Genomic DNA, 15051 nt, shown 5'->3' with positions numbered 1-15051 from the left:
AAGCAAATCCATTCTTGTGCCGTTTCTCGGAAAAGCTTTTCAGTAAATGCACTCATGCTGCTCCAGGAGCTCTTCTCTGCAACAAGCCACCCATCTGCCATCAACAAGTTAAGACCAAGAGAACTAACGGCTGCGGAAAGGAGACTGAAGCTTTGATTAACCAGCTGAGCAGTTAGAGGTGGAGAAATTTAATAACTTATATTCAAAACTGATTTAGGGATCAGAGCAATCACAGAAAATGAAACCAATGCTTTCCAGAGGGATATCCTAAGGAAAAAACAACTCGTCCTGGTGGATTCAATTTTACTTGGAAAGCCTGGGACACAGAAAACAGGAAACTGGTCAAAGGCTCCTACATGTTAGAGCCTTTTACAGACTCACTGCGTTGAGTCTAACAACCGCGACTGAATGCAGCCTCCAATGTGCTCAGAAGAATGGGTAAGTCTGTGCATTTATATGTCTTGTACATTCAACAAGGAATCACGCTTTTAAAATAAGCTACCGAATTCACATTTTATGAGGGAAATCACCGTCATATTTTGGATTTTGAGGTTTAGGTAAAAGCATATATCGATGATGACAGAGACATGTTTTATCTTCTTTTTAAATGGCTTAAGTTTTGGTCCAGTCATACCAATAAGGTTAATTTTTCTGCAGTAAATGAAAAATAAGTTATATGCAGTGAAATCTTTTGCTATAATGTTGGTGGTGGTTGTTTTTTTTAAATAGCCCATATGTTCTGCTGAAAAATATCCTATCTTCTTGTTTTCCTTAAATTATATTCTGCAGGCTTACATTTCAAGTGGCCATTAGGGGCCCCTATGCTGGCAGCAATATATGCAATGAGTATGGTTTTAAAAATGCTGCCTGCCCTGGGTATGGCGTGTCCACCCAAATGCCGCTGCGAGAAGCTGCTCTTCTACTGCGACTCTCAGGGCTTCCACTCAGTGCCAAACGCCACAGACAAGGGCTCTCTGGGCCTGTCCCTGAGGCACAACCACATCACAGAGCTCGAAAGAGATCAATTTGCCAGCTTCAGTCAACTTACTTGGCTCCACTTAGATCACAATCAAATTTCAACAGTAAAAGAAGATGCTTTTCAAGGACTATATAAACTTAAGGAATTAATCTTAAGTTCCAACAAAATATTTTACTTGCCAAACACAACTTTTACCCAACTGATTAACCTGCAAAATTTGGACCTGTCTTTTAATCAGCTGTCATCTCTGCACCCAGAGCTCTTCTATGGCCTTCGGAAGCTGCAGACCTTGCATTTACGTTCCAACTCCCTGCGGACTATCCCAGTACGCCTGTTCTGGGACTGTCGTAGTCTGGAGTTTCTGGATTTGAGCACAAATCGTTTGCGAAGTTTGGCTCGCAATGGATTTGCAGGATTAATTAAACTGAGAGAGCTTCACCTAGAGCACAACCAGCTGACGAAGATTAATTTTGCTCATTTCCTACGGCTAAGCAGTCTGCACACGCTCTTCTTACAATGGAACAAAATCAGCAACTTGACATGTGGGATGGAGTGGACCTGGGGCACTTTAGAAAAGCTAGACCTGACTGGAAATGAAATCAAAGCCATCGACTTGACAGTGTTTGAAACGATGCCCAATCTTAAAATACTCCTCATGGACAACAACAAGTTAAACAGCCTTGATTCCAAGATCTTAAACTCCCTGAGATCCCTCACAACCGTTGGTCTCTCTGGCAATCTGTGGGAATGCAGCGCCCGAATATGTGCTCTGGCCTCCTGGCTGGGCAGTTTCCAAGGTCGGTGGGAACACTCCATCCTATGCCACAGTCCTGACCACACCCAAGGAGAGGATATTCTAGATGCAGTCCATGGATTTCAGCTCTGCTGGAATTTGTCAACCACTGTCACTGTCATGGCTACAACTTATAGAGATCCAACCACTGAATATACAAAAAGAATAAGCTCATCAAGTTACCATGTGGGAGACAAAGAAATCCCAACTACTGCAGGCATAGCAGTTACTACCGAGGAACACTTTCCTGAACCAGACAATGCCATCTTCACTCAGCGGGTAATTACGGGAACAATGGCTTTATTGTTTTCTTTCTTTTTTATTATTTTTATAGTGTTCATCTCCAGGAAGTGCTGCCCTCCCACTTTAAGAAGAATTAGGCAGTGCTCAATGGTTCAGAACCACAGGCAGCTCCGATCCCAAACACGACTCCATATGTCAAACATGTCAGACCAAGGACCGTATAATGAATATGAACCCACCCATGAAGGACCCTTCATCATCATTAATGGTTATGGACAGTGCAAGTGTCAGCAGCTGCCATACAAAGAATGTGAAGTATAATATCTACCCGTCATCAAAAATCACATCAGATAAGTAACCTATTTTACATAGTAGAGGCTAAATACATATCTAATTTTTACCAATGGTGACATTAAGCCTAATTTTCCAAACTAAGTGGAGACTTAGTTTTTGAAGTGTTGAAGTATTTTTAATTTTTTAAATGAAACCATATTTTAAGTGTTAAATGAATCAATGCTCACATTAATTTGCACTCCTGTTGGAAAGTCTAAAATGCTTACTTCAAAATAAGAAATGTATGTAATTATATACAATCGTGTGTAAACCTTTACACTAAGGTCTCCATATACTATTTTTTTCTACTGAAAACAATTTAGAAAGAAGCTATTGGGCAGAAACAGATACAGATCAATACCTGTTTGATCACTGCTCTCCATCCCATGTACCACAACTATCTTGCTGCTTAAAAGGAGACTTAGTAAAGTTCTCTTGTATGATAATTTGGTATTTACTCAAATCTTCAATTTCTTGCCAGGGTGGGAAGTAGAATTTCATGTATGCTGAAGACTGGTAAATATTAAACATTCTTCTTCCAGAGTTTCTGCCTGGGTTAGTAGATATTATCAAAGTCCATATCATGAATTCAGAACCCTTTAAATGTAATTCTAATAAGCTGAGTGACTCTTTAATATATTTACACAATGAATCCAAGTGACTGTGAAAAGGTCTCATTACAATGAAACCAATCCTAAATAATTACACCGACTTCTTATACATTTCTCGTTTGACTTATAATGGACATGATTTTTGTGGCATTTAGACAATTGTTTTAAACTAGCATTAAACTGTCATTGTACTAATTAATGTACTAAATCCTATGTTTACATTAATATGTGAAAAAAGATTTAGAAGATATTTTGGAGATAAGACAAACTGAGTCAATTTAACAATCCTGACATGCTCCCTCCAATTTAAAAGCACACACACACACACACACACACACACTCGCGCTCTCTCTCTCTCTCAACTATCATGATCAAAGATGCCTTGACAAAGGGGTTTAAACCTCTTTCTTCTGCTTTTTCCTGATCTTCAAACCTCAAAGAGCCAAGTTAAAAATAATTGGCTAGCAACAGGCTTAACACTGATTCTTATTGTATTACAAAGGAACCATGAAAAAAAACACTTTCTAACTATTATATAATACATTTCGATCTTTCAATAAAGATACGCATTCACGCTGTAAGTGTAGTTCAGTGATAGGTGAAGAAAACAGCACCACTGAGATGAATCTTATGGCAGAACAACTCGACATGCCTATGCAGCCACACAGTGGTAACTTGAACGCAGCACGGAGGTGAGGGATTAAAAGGAAAGGCAGATTTTGAAATCTGACTCTCAGGTTAGCTGGAGTTACAAGGCAGCCAACAATGATTATACACAATCTGCACCAAACAGGGAAAGGACCTGCTGCTGAAAAGGGAAGAGGGGTAGATCCTCCAATGTAAATATAAACATGCCATAGTTAACAAATGATAAGGATGCCACATTTTTCATGCAGAAAAGAACCACAGGTATTCAGTTTCTTGTATTATGATTTCTAAAGAAAACCTATTAAATATTTGGAATTTAGATGCAAGCTACTCATTCACACAGAATTTTTCCATAAACATTGTTCCATATATTGAAAAAACTGTAAAATTATAGCACTAACTTGATTTTAGAAAATGAGCATTTTTTACAACTGCCATTTACTGTATGTAGGAAAAAGACATAAAACCTTAGAGAAAGCCACTACCATTTTTAAAGTTATCTTTTCCCCAACATCAACATCAACATGATATCCTTCATTCAGGGCATATTTTTTCTTCCCAGGATCGAACTGAAAACATGTTAAGGCTATAGTTTAGCCAGTAAGATTTAATCACAATTTTTCTTCTTTAATACTAAGAGATGGGTACCTTAGTACCCTTCACCTAACATCTCTCGGTAAAAAGCAGACAAGATCACAAATTACAGTAAAAATGTGCTCTTTTTTAAGGTGGGCAGATTAGTTTGTCAAAGTCTCAGCCCAGTTCAATTCAGTTGATCTCGAGCGGTGAGTATTTTATCTCTTGTTAAACCGGACCCTGGGCTTGTCTGGGCAGAGACAGAAGCTGATTTAACAGCATAGAGCACAGCGCCCTACTTCCCCACAGACAGGCTGAATTAGAAGCCCCTATTACAAATAAGAGCACCACGAGCTAAAATTTACCAACCCATTTATCAGGACAACCATTGCCATTTGTCAGGTGACAGACAGCTTGGTCACAACACAACTGTGTCCTGAGCACACAAGATTCCATCAGCCCTGAAGGACAGCAGAGGAGTATTTTCCATCATTTCAAACCACAAACAAAATTAAGATTTAAACTGTGGGATGGGTAAGAAATCCCCTTCTTTGGCTGGGAATCTCCACCACCTTAATCCTTAAAGGACCATAACAGGCAAAATCCTTAGTGTATGGACAAAAGCAAATTGGAAAAGCAAGCCATTTACTAATTCAGAGGAACAGCATAGCCAAGGCTAGCGAGGCATACTTTCCAGTTGAAAAAAATCAAAATTTTTTGCCTTCCATTTTTCTGGGTAATGTCCTTTAAGAAAAGTGAATGACAGTAGTACCAAAAAGGTATTTTCCTTTCTCATTTAAAAGCAAAAACCTCCCTTTTTAATTGCCTGTAGAAGGCAAGATTTCCTTTCATTTTTGTCCATTTGTGTTTCAGAATCAGCACAGGTTTGAAGATTAGACTGTTAGTCATCTGTGCTTTCTTTACCAACTGGCTAGAACGGAACAGCATCACGGCAACGCTGCGGATCTTGGTTACACAGTGTCAGAGCTTTTGTTTTTTGATGGGGTTTTATCCTCTTCACCACCACTACCCACTCCATTTTTTTTCTATTTTTAAGATTAGAGGAAAATGACCATTAAGAACCAGAAAAATAATTAATCTCTCTGGAAAGAGGAAAGCTAAAGAAGACTATGATACCATACCCATCTAGAAACCAAGAACTAGTTTGAAATCGTTTATATTCATTTCTGTAGCATGACAGGGATTTCAATCACCTTTCTGAAAAGAGTGGGCTGATAAACTTGTAAATCCACACACAACTCTGAGAATACCCACTGCCAGCATCAAAAAGCAAAGATACTAATTTTTTAAGCCAAAAATCTGTACTAACACATGTAATTTCTTAATGTGCCTAAGTTAATTTCTGTACCAATTCAATAAATGGAATTGACTGAACTTCCCAACGCCACTAATTATTAAAATCCATCTGCTTATTCTAATGCTAGTCACCAAGAGCTAGACTCCATCTTTCCAATAAAAATGAGCCCTATGTAGCACTAGGTTTGAATTCTAAAATTCAAAACAGGCATTTCATTTTCTTAAGGCACACTTCCTACACACAGCTATCAGGGGAAAAAGCTATAAATGTCCTGTTCTTTTTCTGAAGTGTGGATATCAATATAAAATTTGTTAAAGAATATTTTTAACAGCTGACTTACATGATCGTTTTCCTAATACAGGAATACAGCGACAGACCTATCTGAAAAGTCTGTTTGGGGACATACTTTTCATATCTTATTGACTAAAGCCCTTGAGCCAGGAAAAAAAAAAAAAGAGAGAGAGAGAGACAGTAAGGCCATCTATAGATAATTAAATATTTCTCTATCTAACCTGGGGCAAACTCATAGTACTTGAATAAGGCCAAAAACAAATAGAAAATGACTGTTTAAGCTTTCATTCTGCTATTGCAAACATTTGGAAACCTCTGCAACTCTTTCAACTAACATTTTTGTCCTTAGCGGTTTTTTGTTTTTGTTTTTTTTTAAGTCTGATATATGGAATGTTTGGTGAACCTTCCTATCAACACTGAGACTGGAAACTCAAAGTACAGTCCAAATACATTGTGTTCAATCACCTTCAAGAGCCATTTTTCTTTTTGGGTGGGAGGTGGGCAGATGGGTTGAGGGTGGGAAGAAAATACTATTATGCAGGGTGTTTTGGGAGGGGGGAGGGTAACATAAAGAGCAGTGTACAGGAAAGTTTTGTTATTAAAATTGTGTATACTGTAAAAAGTGAATGCCTTTTTACTTTTCCTTGATAACCTATCAATTTTGACATGTGAAACTTGAAAAGCCATTTGTGACAGACATAGAAATCTTAAATGAACAGTTGTTTTATTCCATGTTCCTCTACAATGTCAAATGTGTCCACTGAAAAAAGGGGCAGCTAATCATTACCTGTCTTCATTCAGAGAGAGGTAAAACTAGGATAAGAAGAAAGTAAAGGTAAAGTGGTGAGAAGGGAGAGTGCCTAAAAAGCTGTCATGCAGTAAGAAGCTGCTCTGTCAAGAGCCTGAGCAAGTGGACAAACAACTGTCCCAGGCTCACAGGGCATGGAGTTGGCTGCCCCTCTCTGAATCCTCCATTACAGTGAACTAACACCACAGAGAGCTTCGGAAAGGTACCAATTGCCTGTATCTAGCCAACAGCGACTTGGCCTCTACCTTGGGGGTTGGTTGATGTCCATCCCAGCAGCACCTTGCATGACACTCCTAGGAGGGAGGTCCACAGGTGCTTACACACTAGGACCATGAAGATCCCTACATGACCTCCTCCACCCCGGATGACGACTCAGTGAGTACAGATGGGAAAAGGAAGGGAAGATTTTAAACTACAGTTGACCCTTGAACAACACTGGGGTTAGGGGTGCCAACCCCCTGCTCCACACAGTCGAAAATCTGCATATAACTTTTGACTTCCCAAAAATTTTTATTAATAGCTACTGCTGACTAGAAGAAGCATTACTGATAACATAAACGGTCAGTCCATATTAGATAACACATATTTAATACCGTCAGTCAAAATAATACGTATTTTATATGTTATATGTATGATATATGGTATTCTTACAAAAATAAGCTGGAGAAAAGAAAATGTTATTAAGAAAATCATGGTGGGGCATGGTGGCTCACGCCTGTAATCCCAGTACTTTGGGAGGCTGAGGTGGGTGGATCACCTGCGGTCAAGAGTTTGAGACCAGTCTGGCCAATAAGGCGAAACCCCATCTCTACTAAAAACACAAAAATTAGCCAGGCAACCTGGTATGCGCCTGTAATCCCAGCTACTCAGGAGGCTGAGGCAGGAGGATTGCTTGAACCCAGAGGCGGAGGTTGCAGTGAGCTGAGATCATGCCACTGCACTCCAGTCTGGGTGACAGAGTGAGACTCCATCTTAAAAAAAAAGAAAAAAAAAGAAAGAAAGAAAGAAAATCATAAGAGAAAATACATTTATCATTAAGTGGAACTGATCACCATAAAGGCCTTCATCCTTGTTGTTGTCTTCACATTGAGTACGCCGAGAAGGAAGAGAAAGAAAAGGAGTCAGTCTTACTGTCTCAGGGTTATCACAGGTGGGAGGAAATCCACATATAAGTAGACCTTAACGATTCATACCCATGTTGCTCAAGGGTCAACTATAATGTCCTTGGCTTGCTACAGATAAACATCCTCAGGACAGGATTCTACACCTGGGCAGTGCTAGGGCATAAACTGCCCTGGCTTCCAGGAGCTGACTGCCAAGTAGTCTGCCATGTTTGCCCAGATGCACTTATTGTTTCTCCAGCACCACAGCAGCATAGCAGGACCACATGGAGGAATAGGCAAAGCCACCCTTTTCCCAATGCCAGGGAAGCTGGGATCAGAGAGACTAAGAGAACTCTCACACCAGGAATATCAGCAGTAACCAGGGCAGAAGCAGGAAACAGAGAACACAATTCTATTGTCAAACTCATCCCATAAGCACTAGAGGGCATAGGTGATGGTGGTTTTAAATTGCACAAAGGAACACATTCCTATACTTGATAGAGTTAAAAGCAGAGCTTATTAACATAATTCTCCTACATTTTAATTTTGAAAATCCCATTTAAAGCTACATCTGATTTATCAGTTATTTTAATTAATTTTGTCTATATGCCACAGCATTCTCAGGTTCCCACTCAAATATACAATAGATTCTTCCTGGTCTGTTTAAAAATTTGGGGTAGTCATGTCTCCCTTAGAGAGACAAAATGTACTACAAATTGTCTTTTACAAAGAGGGAAGGGGAAAAAGAGGTGAAAGTCATAGCTACTGCAAAAACATTTCTCCTTAGCATGAATTTGACCTTTATCCTCAATACTTGTTTTGGGAATACTCTTAAGGGACACATCTTAAACCTCCCCTTCTACTATCTGAAGAGGACAGTAAAGAGCAAGAAATCTCCAAAGTCAAGTACAATCAAGCATCCTATCCTGCGAAGCCTACAAATGAAAATACTACCCTCTATATATGGAGGCTGAAGAGCAAAGGCTTGCCCAATGCCTCCAAGTCAGGAACTCCCAATAGAAATCCAGCATGAAGAAGCATCTGCGAACAGCAACCCTGATGGGCAGAGGCCAATGGTTCATGCCTCACTTAGGAAACAGATATGAAAACTGCAGCCCTAGAGACAATTGCCAAAGCCTTTTTATAGCTTTCATCAAGATTTTACCAAAAACCACACAGAAGAGGTGTAAAAACATCATAAAGTTTACTGAATATCTATTGACAATTGTGTTTAGAGCATAAGACTTCCATCTTTAGGCCCTAGTATTTGTACCAAAATAAATAAATAAATAAATGAGTTACAACAGAATCTACAGGTTGCTTTTCCTGGAAAATCATTGTACCAAAACTCTACAGCCATTTTTAATTAATTAATTATTTCCAGACCGGGTTATGAGACTGGCTAATTTTTGCATTTTTGGTAGAGACAGAGTTTCACCATGTGTTGCTCAGGTTGGTCTTGAATTCCTGGGCTCAAGTGATCCACTCGCCTCAGCCCACAAAGAGTTGGGATTACAGGCGTTCGCCACCACACCCAGCCTCTGCAGCCATTTATAATTAGCCTACCAATTTCATCATCGTGAGGGCCAAAAAATTTCGTCTTGTGATGAACAAAAACATTTCCCATTGCCTCGCTGTCAAATACATGGAGGGCAACTGCTCAGTACCCAAAACCTCTAAAAACAATGTTATTTATCATTTACACATAACCTACTTCTATACAGTCAAGGAAACTTGGAATAAAACTATGTACAGAATAGTGAAATAAAGATATAAAAAGATCAAAAGCAGGACTCTTAACCCCAAGGGTCCAGAATACGTTTCAGGACGCAAGAACGTCTTAAAATTATAATACAATATTGTATGTGAGTCCAGATATTTTACCAGATCTAATGGGTTTTGATAAATTACAAAAAGGGGTTAGGAAGGCCTAGTACAGCAATGAAATCGTTATTTCTAGTATACACTATACACCAATTTGGCCCTGATCTTCCTGATGGCCAAAACAAAGAATAAAACCAACAGCTTTCATCGGATAAAGCAGCACATTGGTTTCTCTGGAAAAAGAGACACTTAAGTGAAAAAACCTGTGAATTATTTATAAAATGGAGCCAGCTGTAGGAACAACGTTGGACTGTCCCTCTAAGGAGGTTCTAGAGAACAGGCAGAGTTGTTCTTCATCAGGACCCTTGATAAAGGCTAAGGGTAAGGAGCCTACACAAGCATGCTGCGCACTCTGTGATGACCTAAACTTTGCCGTGACCCAAGGGTGGGTGGAGCCTAGAAGTTCTGCAAGAATGAACCAAGCACTTTCAACAGCTGGTGTTTCCTCTTTATCACATCCCTGGGACCAGACAACAGGGCTCCAACACACAAGGGACACCCAGTAAACACCTACTACATTATATTACACATCTTCTACACGAGGAGTACAATTTAAAATTAAAAACATCTTCCGGCCGGGAGCGGTGGCTCACGCCTGTAATCCCAGCACTTTGGGAGGCAGAGGCGGGTGGATCACGAGGTCAGGAGTTCAAGACCAGCCTGGCCAAGATGGTGAAACCCCGTCTCTACTAAAAATACAAAAATTAGCCGGGTGTGGTGGCGAGCACCTGTAATCCCAGCTTCTCGGGAGGCTGAAGCAGAGAACTGCTTGAACCTGGAAGGCGGAGGTTGTAGTGAGCCGAGATCGTGCCACTGCACCCCAGCCTGGGCAACAGAGCGAGACTCCCTCTCCAAAAACAAAAACAAAAACAAAAAACACATCTTCCACTACATCAGGAATGAAGAGAAGCATATTTCATACAACATCTCTGGTTGTGCATGAAACCACCTTTGCAAAATTATACAAGTGAGAGCAATCGAACATAACTGATTCCATCTTGTTTCTAACCTCACAAGTTGTCTTTGTTCATTCCTGTGCATAGGCTAAGCTAACTATGGGAGGAATTTAGTTTATAATTTAGCTGAGGAATTTAGTTTACAGCTTAACTTTAAAGCAAGGATGATCATAGTCCCCTCCCAAAAACTACCCTTCTTCTCGTTGGTGGTCTGAAACTGCCTTTCTAAAATTAATGAAAGGTGGTAAGGTTAAAATTATTCTGATAAGATCTAAGCATAGTTAAAACAGTAGCCTATTACTGTTTCCTAGCTTGCTTTTTATAATTGTTTACTGCTCAGGAGTCACTTAGCCAATGGTCATAATAAGATTTGTAACTTTCCCAATTGCTTCTATAAGCAACATCACTACTGTGAAACTTAAGACTGGTGGGCAACACAGTGAGACTCTGTCTAAAAAAAAGAAAAGGCCAGGTGCAGTGGCTCATGCCTGTAATCCCAGCACTCTGGAAGGCAGGAGGACCACTTGAGGTCAAGACTTTGAGACCAGCTTGGCCAATATGGCAAAACCCTGTCTCTACTAAAAATACAAAAAGTAGCTGGGTGTGGTGCACCTGTAGTCCCAGCTACTCTGGAGGCTGAGGTGGGAGGATCACTTGAGTCTCAGAAGTGGAGGCTGCAGCAAGCCAAGATCGTGCCACTGCACTCCAGCTTAGATAACAGAGCAAGATCCCATCTAATTAAAAAAAAAAAAAGACTGGTGTTTGAGATATTTTTCAGACTGCATTCTAGTGGACCAACTGACGCCACCTATACTGGTGATCCATACCAAGAAACAGTTTCGACACTCCTATGATTTCATGCCCAGCCCAATCAATCAGCAGTACCCATTCCCTAGCCCCTGCTTACCAAACCATCTTTAAAAACCTAGTCTCCAAATTCTTTGGGAGGTGGATTTGAAAGGTATCTTGTCCACCTCAATCAGCCTTGCGATTATTAAACTCTTTCTCTGCTGCAACTTCTGCTGTCTCAGGGTACTGGCTTTTTCTGTGCAGCAGGCAAGAAGAACCCAACCGGGCTGTAAAATGCTGATGATAATCATACGTGTTCTCCTTAGGTAAGAATCTATAACACAATAACTAATTTCCTAAGAAAGAACACATTTAAAAAGATAAAGCAGCTAGGTGCAGTGGCTCACACCTGGAATCCCAGCACTTTGGGGGCCTGGGGCAGGAGGATTGCTTGAGCCCAGGAGTTCAAGACCAGCAGGGGCAACATGGCAAAACTCTGTCTCTACAAAAAATACAGGTATACACAAAAATTAGCCAGGTGTAGTGACACTTGCCTGTAGTCCCAACTACCCAGGAGGCTGAAGTAGGAAGATCACCTGAGCCCAGGAAATCAAGGCTGCAGTGAGCCGTGATCACACCACTACCCTCCAGCCTGCGCAACAGAGCGAGACACTGTTTCAAAAAAAATAAATTATATACATAAAAAAAAGATGAAGCAATCATTAGCCTGAACAAGTCAGAAATTTAACTGTCTCTTTCTAGAAGCCATTAAAAAAAAAACACCTAGATTTTCAACAGGGGCAAGTTAAGTTGCACAGCAGTTAGGAGCCCTGATCCACACTTGAGCCTCTGACCCTGGACAAGTCCTTCAACCTTTATGTACCTTGGGCCTTTGACCTGTAAAACAGAATTAATAGCAGTAACAACCACAGGGGGATTTATTCATGTAAAGTCCTGAGGCTAGCACAGAATAAATGCTCAAAACTGTTTTGTTATTTTTAATAGCAACGTGTAGAGAGTGAAATGCTACAGATCCATCAAATAGAGAATGTAATCACATTAAAGACATGTTAGACCCATGTGCTGCTTCCTAAAACCCTACTTTCTAGTCTTTCTTCTCTAAGTTAATGTGCAGTATTCAAAATGAGAACTGATAATTAGCTAGAACTTTCAGTAAGCCTCAACAGCCTTGTTACACTTTTTACATCTAATATTGATATAAAACTTACCACATTATCTCACCGTCAAGTAACCTGCTTTGCAAAATGTACTATAATATTAGATATGATATTACTCTCGTTTGGCTTTATGAATCAAGGCTAAATTTCTAAAGGTTTAAAATCCCTAATTCAAAAATTCCTTCTGAATAAGGTAGTCACTTAAAATCAAGTGATGTCTTTTCCTTGTTCAGTAAAATTATATAGGACAACAAGTACTATCCATTATCATAAAAGGATACTATTTTTTCAAAAGAAATAAGAATCTCATTGATGTCTCAGCTTCGGACAATTATATTTTAGGACAAAATACATGGCTGAGAATTAAGGATCACTATTACATTCCTTTTTGTTTAGAAAAAAATGTACTTTAAGTCTATCACATCTAATTTAGGAAGCAGCCCTTCCAATTGTGGCAGGTTTGGTTTCAAGGCAGATTTGCCAGAATTATTGAGGGGTGTGGGCAGGAGAGGTATGAGAATTTAAAAACACAAACATAATCCATTAGTTCAATGCATGCAGGAGGATATGTTTCGTGATAGCTGGAGAGTAATCCTCCATATTACTGAAATCTCTATTCCATATAAAGCTTGCTCAGAATTAACCTATCTCAATGAAAGACATACAATCTTATCAGAGCTTATCAGATCTTATGACCCAGATTCTTCAAGTCAAGAAAACAACTTTCTTGGCATTGTCTTTCCAAGATAATAATCTAGTTTATCCAACAAGGAAAATCCTTTTATCTCCTCCTTCATCCACAACTTTTCTCTACTTTCCCACATCTCTTGACCGTGGGCTTACTACCTGCTTCTCCCAAATCCACAAAACTAAGTGCCTATCAGCTACAAAATAATCTACACGATTTGGAAATTACAATAAAAAATATAGTCACTCATCTGAGCTATCTTTTCAGTCCACGCTTCTCTTTGCTCTTTGTACAGATTCAAGTATAAAATAGCATTTATTCATTTTGCTTTCACTTTTAAAAGACCAAGAATACCTGCCATTTAAGACGTACCCTTTTTACTTTTAATAATTGGCACTCACTCCAGTTCTATGACCAAATAAAGTCCCCAACACCCTTCATACCTGTAATAAAAGTTGCTCTCTTGCTGTTTTTAATTGGGAGTGGGGAATGTGAATTGGGGCGTAGAAGATATGGCAAACATTTCAGAAATGTAGAATTCTTTAAGAATAGGCAGTAATCTTTCATTCCAGTTTTCTTGGGATTCCATAGAATTGGCCACAAGAAAGCTGGGACCTTTCATTTGAAAGTATGTTCTGCCAGTTTTTGATCCAAATAGAAAAAAAAGACATGAACATTAGGCACTAGTAACTATTTCATGTAAGGATCGCCCGTGTGGCCCACAGATTAAGAATTGCGTTCAGAGCCAGGCGTGTTGGTGGACGTCTGTAAGCCCAGCACTTTGGGAGGCTGAAGTGGGCAAATCACCTGAGGTCAGGAGTTCGAGACCAGCCTGGCCCACATGGTGAAACCCCGTCTCTACTAAAAGTACAAAAACTAGCTGGGCATGGTGGTGCGTGCCTGTAATCCCAGCCACTCAGGAGGCTGAGGCAGAAGAATCTCCTGAACCTGGCAGCTGAAAGGTTACAGTGACCTGAGATCATGCCACTGCACTTCAGCCTGGGCGACACAGTGAGACTCCGTCTCCAAAAAAAAAGATTGTGTTCAGGAGTGCCTTGACAGCGCTACCTCTCTATTTTCCCTTGTAATTTACCAGGAGGAAAAAAATGGCAGTGGGAAAGAGAAGAAGAATATACCATCCTCGGCACACTCCTGCCGGCAACTGGGACAATACGACATCACCACATCTCCCTCTTCTCTCCTGATAGTCCCTGCAAGCCAGTGTGTGCAAAACTGTTCTCTGACACTTGCTGTCAACTTCCAAAAACTAGAGCCCATTTTATTACTGTATTAAAACTGCCAAGTCTTTGGGAGGCCTAGGAGGGTGGATCACCTGAGGTCAGGTGCCCAGACCAGCCGGGGCAACACGGTGAAACCCCGTCTCTACTAAAAATATAAAAATTAGCTGGGCATGGTGGCACGTGCCTGTAATCCCAGCTACTCAGGAGGTTGAGGCAGGAGAATCGCCTGAGCCCGGGCGGCAGAGGATGCAGGGAGCTGAGACTGCGTCATTGCACTCCAGAGAAAGAGCAAGACTCCGTATCAAAACAAAACAAAACAAAACAAACAAAAAAAACCAAACCCTGCCAGTCTAAGATTTGTCTATTATTCCACATGAAAATCTAACAGCAGGTGGTCAGGAATTTTCTTAGTTTTGATGCAGCATTCCTAAAGTGTCAAAAAAAATTACAGTGCATAAGTGGTATCATTTAGACACTCATTTAGACATTTGTGCTTGCTTTGAATTAGATGTGTGTTGAATCAGATAGATTATGAAGAACAGGACAAACTATAAACGGTTTATCTGAAGTTCAGCTGACACTCCCACCAAATCCATTACCCTAATTTATAAC

General features: G+C 40.1%; 2 protein-coding genes across 6 annotated transcripts in view; one reads left to right on the top strand and one right to left on the bottom strand.

Moving 5' to 3' along the window:
- CTNNA1 (catenin alpha 1) overlaps positions 1-15051 on the bottom strand; it is a 178318-nt gene that overhangs the window by 59051 nt on the left and 104216 nt on the right. The gene's annotated exons all lie outside the window — the stretch shown is intronic.
- On the top strand, positions 10-6258 carry LRRTM2 (leucine rich repeat transmembrane neuronal 2). Of its 2 annotated transcripts, none has more exons than XM_003829214.6 (2): positions 10-438; positions 790-6258. In XM_003829214.6, exons 1-2 carry the CDS (start codon positions 435-437, stop codon positions 2334-2336), a joined length of 1551 nt encoding a protein of 516 aa, XP_003829262.1. In that variant the 5' UTR covers positions 10-434; the 3' UTR covers positions 2337-6258. The 2 variants fall into 2 exon arrangements, with proteins under 2 accessions (XP_003829262.1, XP_008952833.1); XM_008954585.4 differs by having other exon boundaries at positions 21-438; positions 1218-6258.

Source organism: Pan paniscus, chromosome 4, assembly GCF_029289425.2.
Source record: "Pan paniscus chromosome 4, NHGRI_mPanPan1-v2.0_pri, whole genome shotgun sequence".
Taxonomy (NCBI): domain Eukaryota; kingdom Metazoa; phylum Chordata; class Mammalia; order Primates; family Hominidae; genus Pan; species Pan paniscus.
Note: the sequence above shows the minus strand (reverse complement) of the source record. Positions and strands in the feature narration are given on the sequence as shown.